The following is a 14,648-nucleotide window of genomic DNA, read 5'->3' on the forward strand; positions in this document are numbered from 1 at the left end:
CAACCCAAAGGCTCTTTTAAGAGCCACCCACAAAGTCAGTGAAAAGCAGCTAGACTGTCACTGCTGGTTGGTTTACTTTAATTTTATGTGCAAACACGGGACTAAATGCGCAAAAATATCCGTTTCCTTTTTGCCTTAACCTAAAGAAAACTAGAACAGCTGTCGGAGGGGAGTAATAAAGTTTTACTGCAGGGACAGCGACTTTAAATAGTAACTCACAGCGGTTTCCCTATCACTATGCCGACAGGGAACAAAAGACATGCGCTAACTCCCCGCAAGAAAGGGGCCGTTCGAGACTAAACCGAGCCTCCTCAGAGGATCGAATGAATACACTCGTGTGAGATTAGGCAAAATTTCAATTGCACGATCAGAAATATAAAAATCGTTTGTATATTTTGGTGGGCTTTTCGAATTGGCCACTGTTTCCCAACATCCTCATTCGTCAACTTCAGTTGCAGCTGGGGAAACGCCAAGGGAAGCAATTGGCAAGCAAAGGCGTTTGAATCGGAAATTTATAAAATGTTAGGTACAGTACTTGAACTGTGTTGTGATTACTGAGCACTTATAAACCTGTTTCACAACTCGGGGGAATTATTGGGCCTGAGAGATGCACTAAGTTTCTGTAACAGCGGTGACATTGAGACATAACATCAATAGTATGCTGTGGGTTTATATTAACTACAGTCCATCGTGTCTAATGATTGCTGTTCTCTCTCTCTCTGGATAGTGTCGTGGCTCTGAAAAGAGCCGTTGTGTTTCTCGGGGTGAATGTGCAGGGCCGGGCACGCTCCGTTTAGGCGCGCTCCCCGCGGATCCGCCGGGCCAGCTTGGATGTCTTTGGGCATTATGGTGACCCGCTTGGCGTGGATGGCACACAGGTTGGTGTCCTCAAACAGACCCACCAGGTAAGCCTCGCTGGCCTCCTGCAGGGCCATCACGGCCGAGCTCTGGAAGCGCAGGTCGGTCTTGAAGTCCTGAGCGATCTCCCGCACCAGGCGCTGGAACGGCAGTTTGCGGATCAGCAGCTCGCTGGATTTCTGGTAGCGGCGGATCTCCCGCAGAGCCACCGTGCCGGGCCTGTAGCGATGAGGCTTCTTCACTCCGCCCGTGGCCGGAGCGCTCTTGCGGGCCGCTTTGGTCGCCAGCTGCTTGCGGGGAGCTTTCCCTCCGGTGGATTTGCGCGCTGTCTGCTTGGTTCTGGCCATTCTCTGCAACACACACACAGGCTGCTACTCTCAATGCTGAACCTGTGGCGGCGCTGCCTATTTAAGGGAATGGAGAGCTCGCCCTAGAGCTGGGATTTGTTAGAGTCCCGTCCCTCAACCCCATGAGAAACAGCTCCGGAAGGTTCTGAAAAGGCAGAAAAATATTTTTTGGTTTAAATTGAAATGACAGTTGGTCACTTCCAAAAAGCCCGCCGAATTTACCCTCGCGATCCTGAGTTTAAGGTAAATATTTAAAAGGAAAATAAACTCCGACTCCGATCAAATCGTGTACTTTGCAAACTAAGTTTTTTGAATAAAATCTACATCAGCGGAGACAGGACGACAGGATTGCCTCATCTGTCTGTAACAGGCGTGAGGAAAGGGCGAGGGCGTTTGGCATTGCTTCCTGCAACAGGCAGATGGAAAGTAAATTAAAACTTCCACGGGTGTCCCAGAATCAAAACTGAACGAAATATCATTCCTGTAACTGTTAATGAAATACAAATACAGCAATATATGTTAACTCCAGCCCCCAACTAGATCTGTAAATAAAACTATTCTCCACAACGGCAGTGAACACAACTTTCGGGAAAAAAAAACTGCGGTCTCGAGCTTCATGTTCGAAGCAGACAAAAACAGGATTTTTTTCTAAGCAGTTGCGATACAATTGAACGCCCATGATCCGGCCTTTCTTAACAAGACAACACGGTTGCTTCCATTATCAAGATAATAAAATGTGAGGCTGGATGAACACAGCAGGCCAAGCAGCATCTCGGGAGCACAAAAGCTGACGTTTCGGGCCTAGACCCTTCGCCCTCTCTGATGAAGGGTCTAGGCCCGAAACGTCAGCTTTTGTGCTCCCGAGATGATGCTTGGCCTGCTGTGTTCATCCAGCCTCACATTTTATGATCTTGGAATTCTCCAACATCTGCAGTTCCCATTACCTCTGCTTCCATTATCAATGTGGGCTATACCAGCTTCAAAATCTCCCCTTCCCCAACTGCATCCCAAAACCATTCCAGTTCTTCCCTCCCCCCACTGCACCACACCACCAGCCCAGCTCTTCCCTCCACCCACTGTATCCCAAAACCAGTCCAACCTGTCTATGCCTCCCTAACCTGTTCTTCCTCTCACCCATCCCTTCTTCCCACATCAAGCCGCACCTCCATCTCCTACTAACCTCATCCCACCTCCTTGACCTGTCCGTCTTCCCTGGACTGACCTTTCCCCTCCCTACCTCCCCACCTGTACTCTCCTCTCCACCTATCTTCTTTTCTCTCCATCTTCGGTCCGCCTCCCCCTCTCTCCCTATTTATTCCAGTTCCCTCTCCCCATCCCCTCTCTGATGAAGGGTCTAGGCCCAAAACGTCAGCTTTCGTGCTCCTGAGATGCTGCTGGGCCTGCTGTGTTCATCCAGCCTGAAATTTTGTCTTGCTTCAATTTCCACGTCAGTTTCTATTCCCCCAGTTGAATGAGACAAAATCATTTGATGGGGATTGTGTGGTGAAGAGGGGTTTCAGAGCCTGTGTTTGACTCTTTGAGACTCTCTCCCTGCATGTGTGAAAAGCAGACTGACATGAACTGACAAAGCACGAGAGCCTATGGTCCATGTGAGCAGGACCTCACACTCACATATTGTCGAGTATGGAAGAGGGGCTGAGTGTAAATCCGGTGGGTAAATACGGAACGGTTATTCACATAAATTAGTGTCTAATTTATTCCTGCACTCGGAGCTAGGACAGGGATCATTTGATCCGGGCTCAGCTCTCTCCTGAAAGATGTGGTGGCTCTGAGAAGAGCCTTTGGGTTCAGGTCGTTACACGTTGCACGGACTGCTTCATTTCTTTGCTGCTTTCTTGGTCACTTTCGCTTTGGGCTTGGCCTTCGGTTTCCTCGATTTCGGAGCCGGCTTTACGGCCTTGGGGCTCTTGGTCTTTATCACCTTCTTCACGGGAGTCTTTTTCTTCGGCGCTGCTTTCTTCGCCGCTTTCTTTGGCGTTGCTGCCTTCTTGCCGCCCGCTTTCTTGCCTGTTGCTTTCTTGGCTGGGGATTTTTTCGCTGCCACCTTCTTGCTCGTTGTTTTCTTCACGGCTGCTTTCTTGGCGGCTGCTGCTGGTCTCGCCCTCTTTCCCACTTTTGCCTTGACTGGATTCTTTGCGAGTTTGAAGGAGCCGGAGACGCCCTGGCCCTTCACCAGAACCAGGGAGCCTTTCGCCAGGCACCTCTTGGCAGCCATCCTGATCTGTGCATTTTGCTTCTCCACATTGACCCCGCTTCTCTGCAGCGCCTTCTTTATAGCGACCAGAGACGTCCCCTTCCGATCGCTGTTCTCCCCGACAATCTTCACAATCCGCTCGCCCAACCCGGGACCGGCTGGTTTCTTCCTGGGAGCCGCCGCCTTCTTCTTCTTGGGAGACTTGGGTTTGGTGCTAGCGGAGGCTGGAGGAGCCGTTTCGGCGGCTGTACTGTCGCTCATGTCGGGAACTCTGCGCTGAATCTCTCTCTGTCAAACTGAACTGGGTCAGCAATGAAGCTGCTGGTGGCGGCACTGAGCAACTTAAAGGCAGCGAGCGGACGGCGCGGAGACAACCTGCCCTCAGCTCCCTGCTCCTGCTGCCTGTCTGTGTTTCTCTCTCGGCAGAAACTCTCCAATTCCTCTGCAATTCCGCATCTCAGAGAGCCAGGCTCGATCGTTCCTGACCCTGACACGGGAAGGTTTGCGGCCGAAGCGTTTTCACTCGAATTGACGGCTCCGTTCTCGAGTTAAACGCATTTTGCTGCTGCACTCATCGCGCTCTCTGAGCTGAGCGCTGGCATTATCATCACTTTCAGACTGAAATCTTAAAATTAACAATTACACAGCTTTGAATTCTAGCTTTGGGGTTTAGTGGGGGAGCAGGAGGATAACTTGAATTGAAATTATTTTCGATCTGATTAAGAGAAATTCGGAAATATCATGATATGAGCGGACAGACAAGCACAGTTACGTGTGCCTAACCCGCCCGCCCTTTTCGCACTGTCTCTCTGATTCAATATTCACATCCACACAGTCACATGCCAGAAATATCGCCAAATGTAAATGTGGAAGGATATATTTTCTTTTCCTTTCAGCTTTTGCTCCGACATCCAGGGAGTTAGTTGCAGTTTTTCTCCTCAGTAAGTGTTAAACTCTCTGAGGACTGTGCGCCGGAGATTCGCTCTTCTCCAGATTCAGCTCCAAAAGTCAATCATCTGGTTTGAACTTATATTGATCACCCAGATCAGTATTTTTAATTTCGCTGACAATACTCAACATCGGTTCTGGGAATAAACAGAAATAGAAACATAAATAATGTCAACTGGACCTAACCAATCAGCCCTTCAAACCAAGATAACAAATTGTGAAGCTGGATGAACACAGCAGGCCAAGCAGCATCTCAGCAGCACAAAAGCTGACGTTTCGGGCCTAGACCCTTCATCAGACAGCTCCTTCAAACCTCCCCTCCAACTCATCATGAGAATGGCAGATCATCCAACTCAATAGCCTGTGCCCGTTTTTCTCTCACATGGAGACATTCAACAAGGATGCATAACCTTCAGTCCGACCATAACATGGCGAATATAATGCCAGACTGAACTAATTCCACCGATCTGTCCTTGGCCTATTTCCTTTCTTATTTATGTACTTATCCAAATGTCGTTTTAATGTTATAGTTGTAGGCATAGAGACGATTTCGTCAGGAGCTTCATTCCACATGCGCCCATGCTCTGTTCAAAAACAAAACGCAAGTGTCTTTTTAAAAATTTCTCTCCCGTCACATGAAAAATGTTCGCCCTAGTCTTCAATTCCTCCCCAGCCGCCACCCACAACTCAGGAAAAGGACAACGTCAGTCAACACTGTCTCATCCCCTCATTATTTTAAACACTTCTATAAGGTGACCTCTCAACCTCAATGTGACTACCCACCTCATAATCTCAAAGGACTGTGCAATGAAGGTAAGCATGCCTTCATAAACAACCCGTTTAGAAGTGATGCAGACTTCAACAGGATAGGTCCTACAACACTACCAAGGACCTACCATTAATCATTCAAGGCCTACTTCTGTAAGTTGCTCCAAAATGCAAAATGTTGCATTCATCCAGATTGAATTCTATCTGTCATTTTGCAGCCCATCGAGGTAAAGGATCGAGATCCATTTGATATCTTAGGACTCATTCTCCTCTGAATACTATGCTGCTGAGTTTGTTATCATCTACAAACGTGTTTGCCATGACTTCTCTCTTCTCATTCATATCATTTATATAATGACAAGCGAAAGAGGACTCAGTCCCAATCCCTGGGGAACACCTCTGGATGACAGGCCTACAGTCGAAAAAACAACCCTCCATCTTCACTCTCTGTCACTTGCCATTCAGCCAATTATACCTTGCTTCCCTTTGGCCACAAGTGCTACACCTGCACCATACTGAACTCATATAATGTGTTGAACGTGGCTGATTTCTGTGGCAGGGAATTTCACAAGATCACCACTTTCTGAATTAAGTAGACTCTCGGCTTCTCAGTCATGAAAGGGTTATCCTTTCTCCTAAAAATATGACTCCTACCAACAGGAATATTTTTCTGCATTTACACTTTCTCGGTCTGACAGTGTCTTACAGATTTCTAAGAGAATCCCTCATTCTTCTAACTTTCAGCACATATATTCACAACTAATTCAACCTCTCCTTCCATCCCAGCAATCTGCCTGTTAAAATTACCTTCACAGCAACACCATCCTTCCTCAGTAAGGAGGCCAAATCTGCTCTCAGTATTCTATGTGTTGCCTCACAGATGCCCTGATAAATTGTCACAATTCACTGTTTCTCCTGTACTCAAATTCACTTTCCACAAAGGCCAACATGCCTCTCGCCTTCCTCATTGCCTGGTGCATCTGCATGCTTACTTTCAGTGATTAGCGTAGGAGACACCCGGGTCTTGTTACAAATATCTAAATTACTGTGAACATGTTGTGAAGACGTTTGATCCTAAAACTGATTCTTGTCATTGAGGGAAAAAAAAATCATTTCTTCCCTCTCCATATCTCTTGTTATCCAGCTAGAGTTTTTTTTTGAATCATTCTGAATGCTTTGCACCAATCACAGTTCCTTGGTGTTAACACGATAACATCTTTTGTGGGATTTTGTTAAAAAAGCTTTTTGGTAAATTAAAATGAACAGCTCTGCTTTAACATCCCTAATCCAGTAGATTAATCAGGCTGGGAACATTGAATAGTACAGCAGAGGAACAGTTCTTTCAAATCCATGCTGACTCTGTCTGATCCTGACATTTCATTCCAATTATCTGCATTTTTTTCCTGCAGGCTGAATGGTCTAAAATTACAAGTTTTACCTCAACACTCCCTTTACAAATAGATTGTTGACATTAGCTACCCTCCAATCTTTGGAAATTATTGTAGCACCTATGAAGGTTTGGAACATCATCACCAATATGGCCACTAAGAGCTCTGGCACATAAGTTATCAGTCCCCGGTACTTCCAAGCCTTCAGTACTACCAATTTTCCCAACACAATTTACTGAATAATACTGGCTTGATTCAGAGTCTCCCTCTCACTAAACTCTGTTTTCCACAACATTCCTGACGTGTTATGTGTGTCACCCTGTGTGAACATAGAACAACAGTAAGTAGTCAGTTGGATAGCCATTTTTTTTATTCCTCACAATGGACTCCCCTCTTTTTGATTGTAAGTGATGTGCATTTGTGTTTACCAACCTAGATTTATTTCCATTCTCCTTTTACATATTTATCAAGACATTAACAGTTATTTTTTTAAAGATTTCTGCAATTGTAAAAAACTTTTCCTCATTTTCTCATTCATAATCAATGCATTTGTTTGTTCCTTCATTCCAGATTTTGAAATGTTCCCCAAGTTCAGGGACTTTTATTTTCTTTCAAGTCCATTTTCTTCTCCATTTGTACGCCTCCACCGTGGATCAAAAACGGTGTTAAATTGCCCTCTGAAAAGACAGTTTTGTAAACTGTAAAAAGAGCACCTTCCATACTCACGAATACATCAGTATAAAGAATTTGGGCGGCTGATGTTTAGGAACACTGGGCAAGATCGAGGGCAAGTTCTCCTCCAAGCCACCCACTATACTAACTTAGAAATATATCCCCTTTGCTTCACTGTCGTTGGATCAAGACCCTGGAACTCCCTACTAACGGCAATGTGAGCAGTACACGGACGACAATTGTTCTGGAAGGCGGCTCGGCAGCACCTTCTCGGGGCGGGGGGGTGGCGCGGGGGGCGACTCGGGACGGGCAAACAATTTCGGCCCAGCCAGCGACATCCACGTCCCAGGAGTGAGTAAACAAGAACATTTAGGGTCTGTGGTTGAGGTATCCCTTTCATCAGAAGGTTTCTGTCTGCAGCATACAAAATCAGTCATCTATTCGAAACTGGTATTTGCATCTGGAGGCATTCAGATATGATATTGAAAAACTTTCGTTCGTGTGTAACTTCAGCAGGGTCCACCTGACCCATAAATAGTGACATTACCCCTGCGCCGCAAGACTCCATCCAACAGTTGTATTCTGCCTTCCTTCAAATGTCCCATTTATTCCATCGCTCTGTATGTTAGTTTGACAGAGTTAAAATGAGGCGAAGGTCAGCAGGAATGAAAACTGCAGTTGACATGAGATCCGACGTGATGTTATAGAATGGTGAAGCGCATTAAATGAATGGAATGGCCGTCAGCATCAGTGCTTCCCCATCAGATTGTAAGAGAGCCGGAGGGAGGCAGTTATTAACATGATCCGGAATAATCTCCATTGAAGGTTCAGAAAGAGCCAAAGCCCCAGCTTGAAATGTTCCCTGCCCTTTCCCCAACAGCCCCACTTGCTTTGCTCACACTGGGAGTAAAGGGAATTACGGAAAAGACCATTGGATAACAAGGTTTGGAGCTGGATGAACACAGCAGGCCCAGCAGCATCAGAGGAGCAGGAAGGAGGATGTTTCGGGCCGGGAGTCTTTTCTGAAGAAGGGCCGAGGACCGAAAGGTCAGCCTCCCTGATCTTCTGACGCTGCTGGGCCTGCCGTGTTTATCCAGCTCTAACCTTATTGTCTCAGATTCTCCAGCATCTGCAGTTCCTACTGTCAATGACCAATTGATGTTTGTTTATGGGAATCTTTGTGAAAAGCAGCGCATGCGCGATAATTTTTCACTCCCCCGCCCCAAAACAACCAAAAAAGAGGCATGTTGTGACTGGAGGAGCGCATGCGTGAGGCCCTCCACCAGCGCTGCCATTGAGTTGCATTGACTCAGTGAGTGGAAGCGGTTTGTTTGAAACAGGCCGCGATGGAGAGACCAGCGCCCAGGGAAGCGAGGGAACAGCAGGCTCCTTCCAGCAGCGCATCGAGATGTGAGTCTGGGACACAGAGGGGGCTCCGAGACCGGCATTGATTCGGGCTCAGTTCAGGGAGAACCGGGGACTGTAGGTAAGAGGCCGAGCGGAGCAGGAACTGGTCCCGGAACTTGGAGTGAGCGGCCTGGGGGCGGGGAGAGAGAGGCCTTTCTCGGGCTGTGTGTGGTCCTGCGGAGGGAGACACAGCGGCAAGAAGCTGCTGCTGGGGGTCAGGCTTGCGATATTTAATTCTCCGAACGCTGATGGTAATTCCTCGTTTAGCTTCTGTTTCACGTTGTTTGTTGCGAATTGGCATTGAATCGTAAAGAAGTCACAGTACAGACAAATGTGTTAATCATGTAAAGGATAAACGCAGCACTCGTAGTGTGTGAGAGATAATGGGAACTGCAGATGCTGGAGATTCCAAGATAATAAAATGTGAGGCTGGATGAACACAGCAGGCCAAGCAGCATCTCAGGAGCACAAAAGCTGACGTTTCGGGCCTAGACCCTTCATCAGAGAGGGGGATGGGGGGAGGGAACTGGAATAAATAGGGAGAGAGGGGGAGGCGGACCGAAGATGGAGAGTAAAGAAGATAGGTGGAGAGGGTGTAGGTGGGGAGGTAGGGAGGGGATAGGTCAGTCCAGGGAAGACGGACAGGTCAAGGAGGTGGGATGAGGTTCGTAGGTAGCTGGGGGTGCGGCTTGGGGTGGGAGGAAGGGATGGGTGAGAGGAAGAACCGGTTAGGGAGGCAGAGACAGGTTGGACTGGTTTTGGGATGCAGTGGGTGGGGGGGAAGAGCTGGGCTGGTTGTGTGGTGCAGTGGGGGGAGGGGATGAACTGGGCTGGTTTAGGGATGCAGTGGGGGAAGGGGAGATTTTGAAACTGGTGAAGTCCACATTGATACCATATGGCTGCAGGGTTCCCAGGCGGAATATGAGTTGCTGTTCCTGCAACCTTCGGGTGGCATCATTGTGGCAGTGCAGGAGGCCCATGATGGACATGTCGTCAAGAGAATGGGAGGGGGAGTGGAAATGGTTTGCGACTGGGAGGTGCAGTTGTTTGTTGCGAACTGAGCGGAGGTGTTCTGCACCTGCACTCGTAGTGTGTTTCGTTTTAAATAGTGTCTGTTGTCCTTCCTTTAAATGGGTAGTGTATTGGGAGCTGGGTATTGAACTGTGTAAGCATTCAATTCATTGCATCTTAATAAATTGTTTCAGAATTTCGCATAAAGAAAGAGACGAGGAGGAGCTCAGGTAAATTATGGAGCCAGCCTCTTCTCTGTTTGAATTGTTGGCTTTAAAACAACGAAGTGTTATGAGTATTAATTCAATTTTGCCTTGATCAGTTTTAATATTTGCAAACTCGTTGGATGTTGATTTACAGGAGAATTCTGTTCTTCCTCCAGGCAAATACTTGATGGGCCAAGGCAATTTCATATTTACTTGGTACAGCATGTGTGACCAGCTGCTCCAACCAAACAGCAGGTATGTTAGCACTGTCAGAGTGGAGAATTTACTTTCCACAGTCATAGGGGTAAGACTTGCATTGAGCTCAAATTCCAGATATCTACATTCAATCCAAGGGCCAAACAACATCAACAAAACCCAGTGCAATTCCAGTAAAGTTCGTCTTTGAAAGCCCATTGCCATTTTTAGCATTTGAAGAGGGATTAATTGAATCTTCATCACAAATATATGCTCACTAACTGCATTGAATGCTTGGTGAGGAAGGGCATTTTTAAAGTTACAGTCAAGGTATATAAATAGATCAAGTTGTCACTGTTACAATATAACCATGTATGGAGTGGATATTGGGTACAGACATGGAAGGAAACTTTAGATGTTATCAGTGACTAAGGAAGACAATTAATAAACAGAAGATTCTGGAAAAGCACAGCAGGTCTGGCAGCATCTGTGATGAGAAATCAGAGTTAACGTTTCAGGCCTGGTATGCTTCCTCAGTTCTGAACAAAGGCCACCAGATCTGGGAGGCATTGACTTAGTGGTCGTATCACTGGACTGTTAATGCAGAGACCAGACAACATTCTGGGGACATGGCTTCAATCACTGCCACAGCAGATGGTGGAATTTGAATTAAAAAAACATCTGGAATTAAGAATGTAATGATGACAATGAATCCATTGTCTGTTGTCAGGAAAAAGAATCCATCTGGCTCACTTGTGTCCTTGAGCGAAGGAAACTGGCATGCTTACCTGGTCTGGCCTACGTGTGACTCCAGACCCACAGCAATGAGGTTGACTCTGAACTGCTCTCTGGGCAATTAGGTGCAGGCAATAAATGCAAGCCGAGTCAGCAACACCATCATGCTGTGAATGAATAAAAAATTAGAGGTGTTACTATTAGAAGAGAAGATGTTATTCTGACACAAAAGGGAGCATTTGCATAAACAACTGCAAGAAGGTTTGTGCGAGACTGTTTGAAGATTTGGAACAAACATTGAAGGGGACGGTAAACTCCTGCAATAACAAACAGATGAACTAATGGGATTATGGCTCACATAAGTACCAGAGGATCAAACACGTTCATTCAATTACAGTTATAATTAATTCCAATCTCATTAATGAATGGAAGTTGTCCCTTTAGGTGAACAGAGTCAGTTCGGGAAAGTGACGTGAATGATCCCAGATGACAGTCAGCCTAGAATTTCATAAAAACTGCAGAAAAAAAACATATGAAGCAATTCGTTGTTTCTTTGAAATTATTCATGGTATTAAGAAATACTTTTATTTAAAGATTCTTCATATAATTATGTTGAAATCTCGAAATATATGTACTTAATAAAATACAAAGATCACTAAAAGCATTAGGGAAAAAGCTTCATATGGAGATATTAATTAGTCTCCGGAGGCTTTCCTGTATCACAAAAGGAATACTTAGTGCACCTTGTTAAGGTGAATAATTAGTTCATGCCATTGCATAGTTACACCAACCATATGTGAGGTAGGTAATGAGTACAGATATGGGTGGAAACATTCACATCAGTAACTGAGCAGGGACAGTCTTGATCGTTTGCCCAACACATGTCCCAGGCAGAGACAGAACAATTAAGTAACATGACTTTTAAATGCCCATGTCCTGTGCCAACACCTGACAGAGAATGCTACTGAGTGCACGTGATTTTTCGCTGTCACAATCTCGTGCTCGCATGAACATAAACAACACACTCTCAATACACACACACACACACACACACACACACACACACAGATTTACAATGAGTTGCAAATACCTGCACAATCCCAACACGTGCTACAACATGTAACAGCCATGAAAATCACATACACTGCAAGCCTCAGAACATGTAACATTCAAAATGATTTCTTGTCATGGATTTCAGATCAGAGAGCTAGCTTTTCATGATAAGAGATAAACAGAACAGAATTTGAGCTAAGGAGTCCAATTCCCATGCATTTAAATCCATGGTAATTGCTGTGATCATAAACTAAATATCATTTGGTCGCTCCATCAGAGAAAAAAAAGCTGTTGACTTTTCTAGCAGAATTCTCATGAACTGTTCCAATAAATTGAAGAGGATATTGTATGGTGAACTTTCAAAGAAAATGAATATTAAACTCTGAGCACATTTAGACAAGACAGTGACCAATCCCAGAATAAAATTTCAACTGTACCACAGCCTGAATATTGTGGAATATCCTCAGCCCTCAGGCACTCTGCCAGAGACATTCAATGCTAAAAGCTCTAACAGTTTCATTTCTAGCACTTTACACATTTGGCAACAAGTAAAATCTGATTTGTGTTGTGGAGCAGATACTTGAACATCAAAGAAAACCTGCAACTTCTAAAAGTAGAATATTTGATTGAAACTGACAGTCACAGGTTGAGAACTTCACTTGCACATTCACACAGCAGAAACTTGACAGGGAGAGAATGACAAGTGCATTCACACATTCACTAATCAGATAGCGACAGGAAGAGGTTAATAACTAGTCACTCAGATTTACAGAGCAGGATCTGACTGGGACAAGTGGGTAAATACACTCTCACAGCCATAGGGAAGAAACTGACACGCACATAGTGATAAGTACACTCTCATATTCGCATATCAGAAAATGATCAGGACAGAATTATAATTGGACACATTCAGACCACAAAAAACTGGGAAAAATTGAGAAATGCATGCACACGTTATAGAAGGAAAAAGCATAAACATTGAGAGACTGATAGCGACACTTGGATATTCATAGATGAATTTGACAGGCATATTTTCGTAACACGTAATTGGACTGCTTGCTGAGCTGGTTCATTACCTTGCAAACATTTCATTGCAGCTTCCGATGATATTACCCATCAGGGTCATGAAACATCTGCAAATGAATGAACCAGCTCGGCAAGCGAACCAACCACAGTATCCACGACCTAACCTACAAATATACTCAGGAACCTTAGACATATTCATAATACAGTCCCGCATTCACGAGGCAGGAAGTGATGGCTGCAGATTGATGACTAAACACACATATTACTGAGCAGAAACTGAGAGGGACAGATTAATGATCATATTCACATCTTCACGTGAAAGCTCTGGCAGGTACAGATTAATTACTGCAGACAATTATTCACAAAACCAAAGCTGACAGGTACAAATGAAAAACAGTGTTCACACATTCCCTAAGTAGAAACTGACAGGTATTTTTTGATAACTGAAGCACATATTCACAGAGCAGAAACTATCAGGGATAGAATAATAATTGCACAAACACGTTTGAATATTCTCATTACAGACACTGACAGGGACAGAATGATAAATGCATTCGTTCACATAGCTTAAACTGATGGGGAGAGAATGATAAATGCTTTCACGCATTCATAAAGCAGAAACGGGTAGAGATCAGTAACTCCACTGTCAGATATACAGGAGAAACTGAAAGTGACAGATTAGTAAATATGCTCAAGCCAGCACATAGCAGAAACTGACTGGAACCATGATGAGAGATAATGGGAACTGCAGATGCTGGAGAATTCCAAGATAATAAAATGTGAGGCTGGATGAACACAGCAGGCCAAGCAGCATCTCAGGAGCACAAAAGCTGACGTTTCGGGCCTAGACCCTTCATCAGAGAGGGGGATGGGGAGAGGGAACTGGAATAAATAGGGAGAGAGGGGGAGGCGGACCGAAGATGGAGAGTAAAGAAGATAGGTGGAGAGAGAGTATAGGTGAGGAGGTAGGGAGGGGATAGGTCAGTCCAGGGAAGACGGACAGGTCAAGGAGGTGGGATGAGGTTGCTGGGGGTGCGGCTTGGGGTGGGAGGAAGGGATGGGTGAGAGGAAGAGCCGGTTAGGGAGGCAGAGACAGGTTGGACTGGTTTTGGGATGCAGTGGGTGGGGGGGAAGAGCTGGGCTGGTTGTGTGGTGCAGTGGGGAGAGGGGACGAACTAGGCTGGTTTAGGGATGCAGTGGGGGAAGGGGAGATTTTGAAACTGGTGAAGTCCACATTGATACCATATGGCTGCAGGGTCCCCAGGCGGAATATGAGTTGCTGTTCCTGCAACCTTTGGGTGGCATCATTGTGGCAGTGCAGGAGGCCCAATACACCTCCTCCCACCCACCCTCCTGCAAAAATTCCATCCCCTACTCCCAATTCCTCCGCCTCCACCGCATCTGCTCCCATGATCAGACATTCCACTCCCGCACATCCCAGATGTCCAAGTTCTTTAAGGACCGCAACTTTCCCCCCACAGTGATCGAGAATGCCCTTGACCGCGTCTCCCGTATTTCCCGCAACACATCCCTCACACCCCGCCCCCGCCACAACCGCCCCAAGAGGATCCCCCTCGTTCTCACACACCACCCCACCAACCTCCGGATACAACGCATCATCCTCCGACACTTCCGCCATTTACAATCCGACCCCACCACCCAAGACATTTTTCCATCCCCTCCCCTGTCTGCTTTCCGGAGAGACCACTCTCTCCGTGACTCCCTTGTTCGGTCCACACTGCCCTCCAAACCCACCACACCCGGCACCTTCCGCTGCAACCGCAGGAAATGCTACACTTGTCCCCACACCTCCTCCCTC

The 14,648-nt window shown here is 46.0% G+C and overlaps 2 protein-coding genes across 3 annotated transcripts in view; both read left to right on the forward strand.

The window, feature by feature from the left end:
• The window catches only part of LOC132206964 (histone H2B-like), a 200,793-nt gene that overhangs the window by 123,173 nt on the left and 62,972 nt on the right, over positions 1-14,648 (forward strand). The gene's annotated exons all lie outside the window — the stretch shown is intronic.
• Positions 1-14,648, forward strand: part of LOC132207050 (uncharacterized) — a 31,912-nt gene that overhangs the window by 426 nt on the left and 16,838 nt on the right. The window contains exon 2 of the mRNA XM_059642241.1: positions 13,995-14,012. Within this exon, the coding sequence (XP_059498224.1) occupies positions 13,995-14,012 (18 nt within the window). The remainder of the gene's footprint in view (positions 1-13,994; positions 14,013-14,648) is intronic.

The sequence above is a fragment of the Stegostoma tigrinum genome, chromosome 44 (assembly GCF_030684315.1).
Source record: "Stegostoma tigrinum isolate sSteTig4 chromosome 44, sSteTig4.hap1, whole genome shotgun sequence".
NCBI lineage: Eukaryota > Metazoa > Chordata > Chondrichthyes > Orectolobiformes > Stegostomatidae > Stegostoma > Stegostoma tigrinum.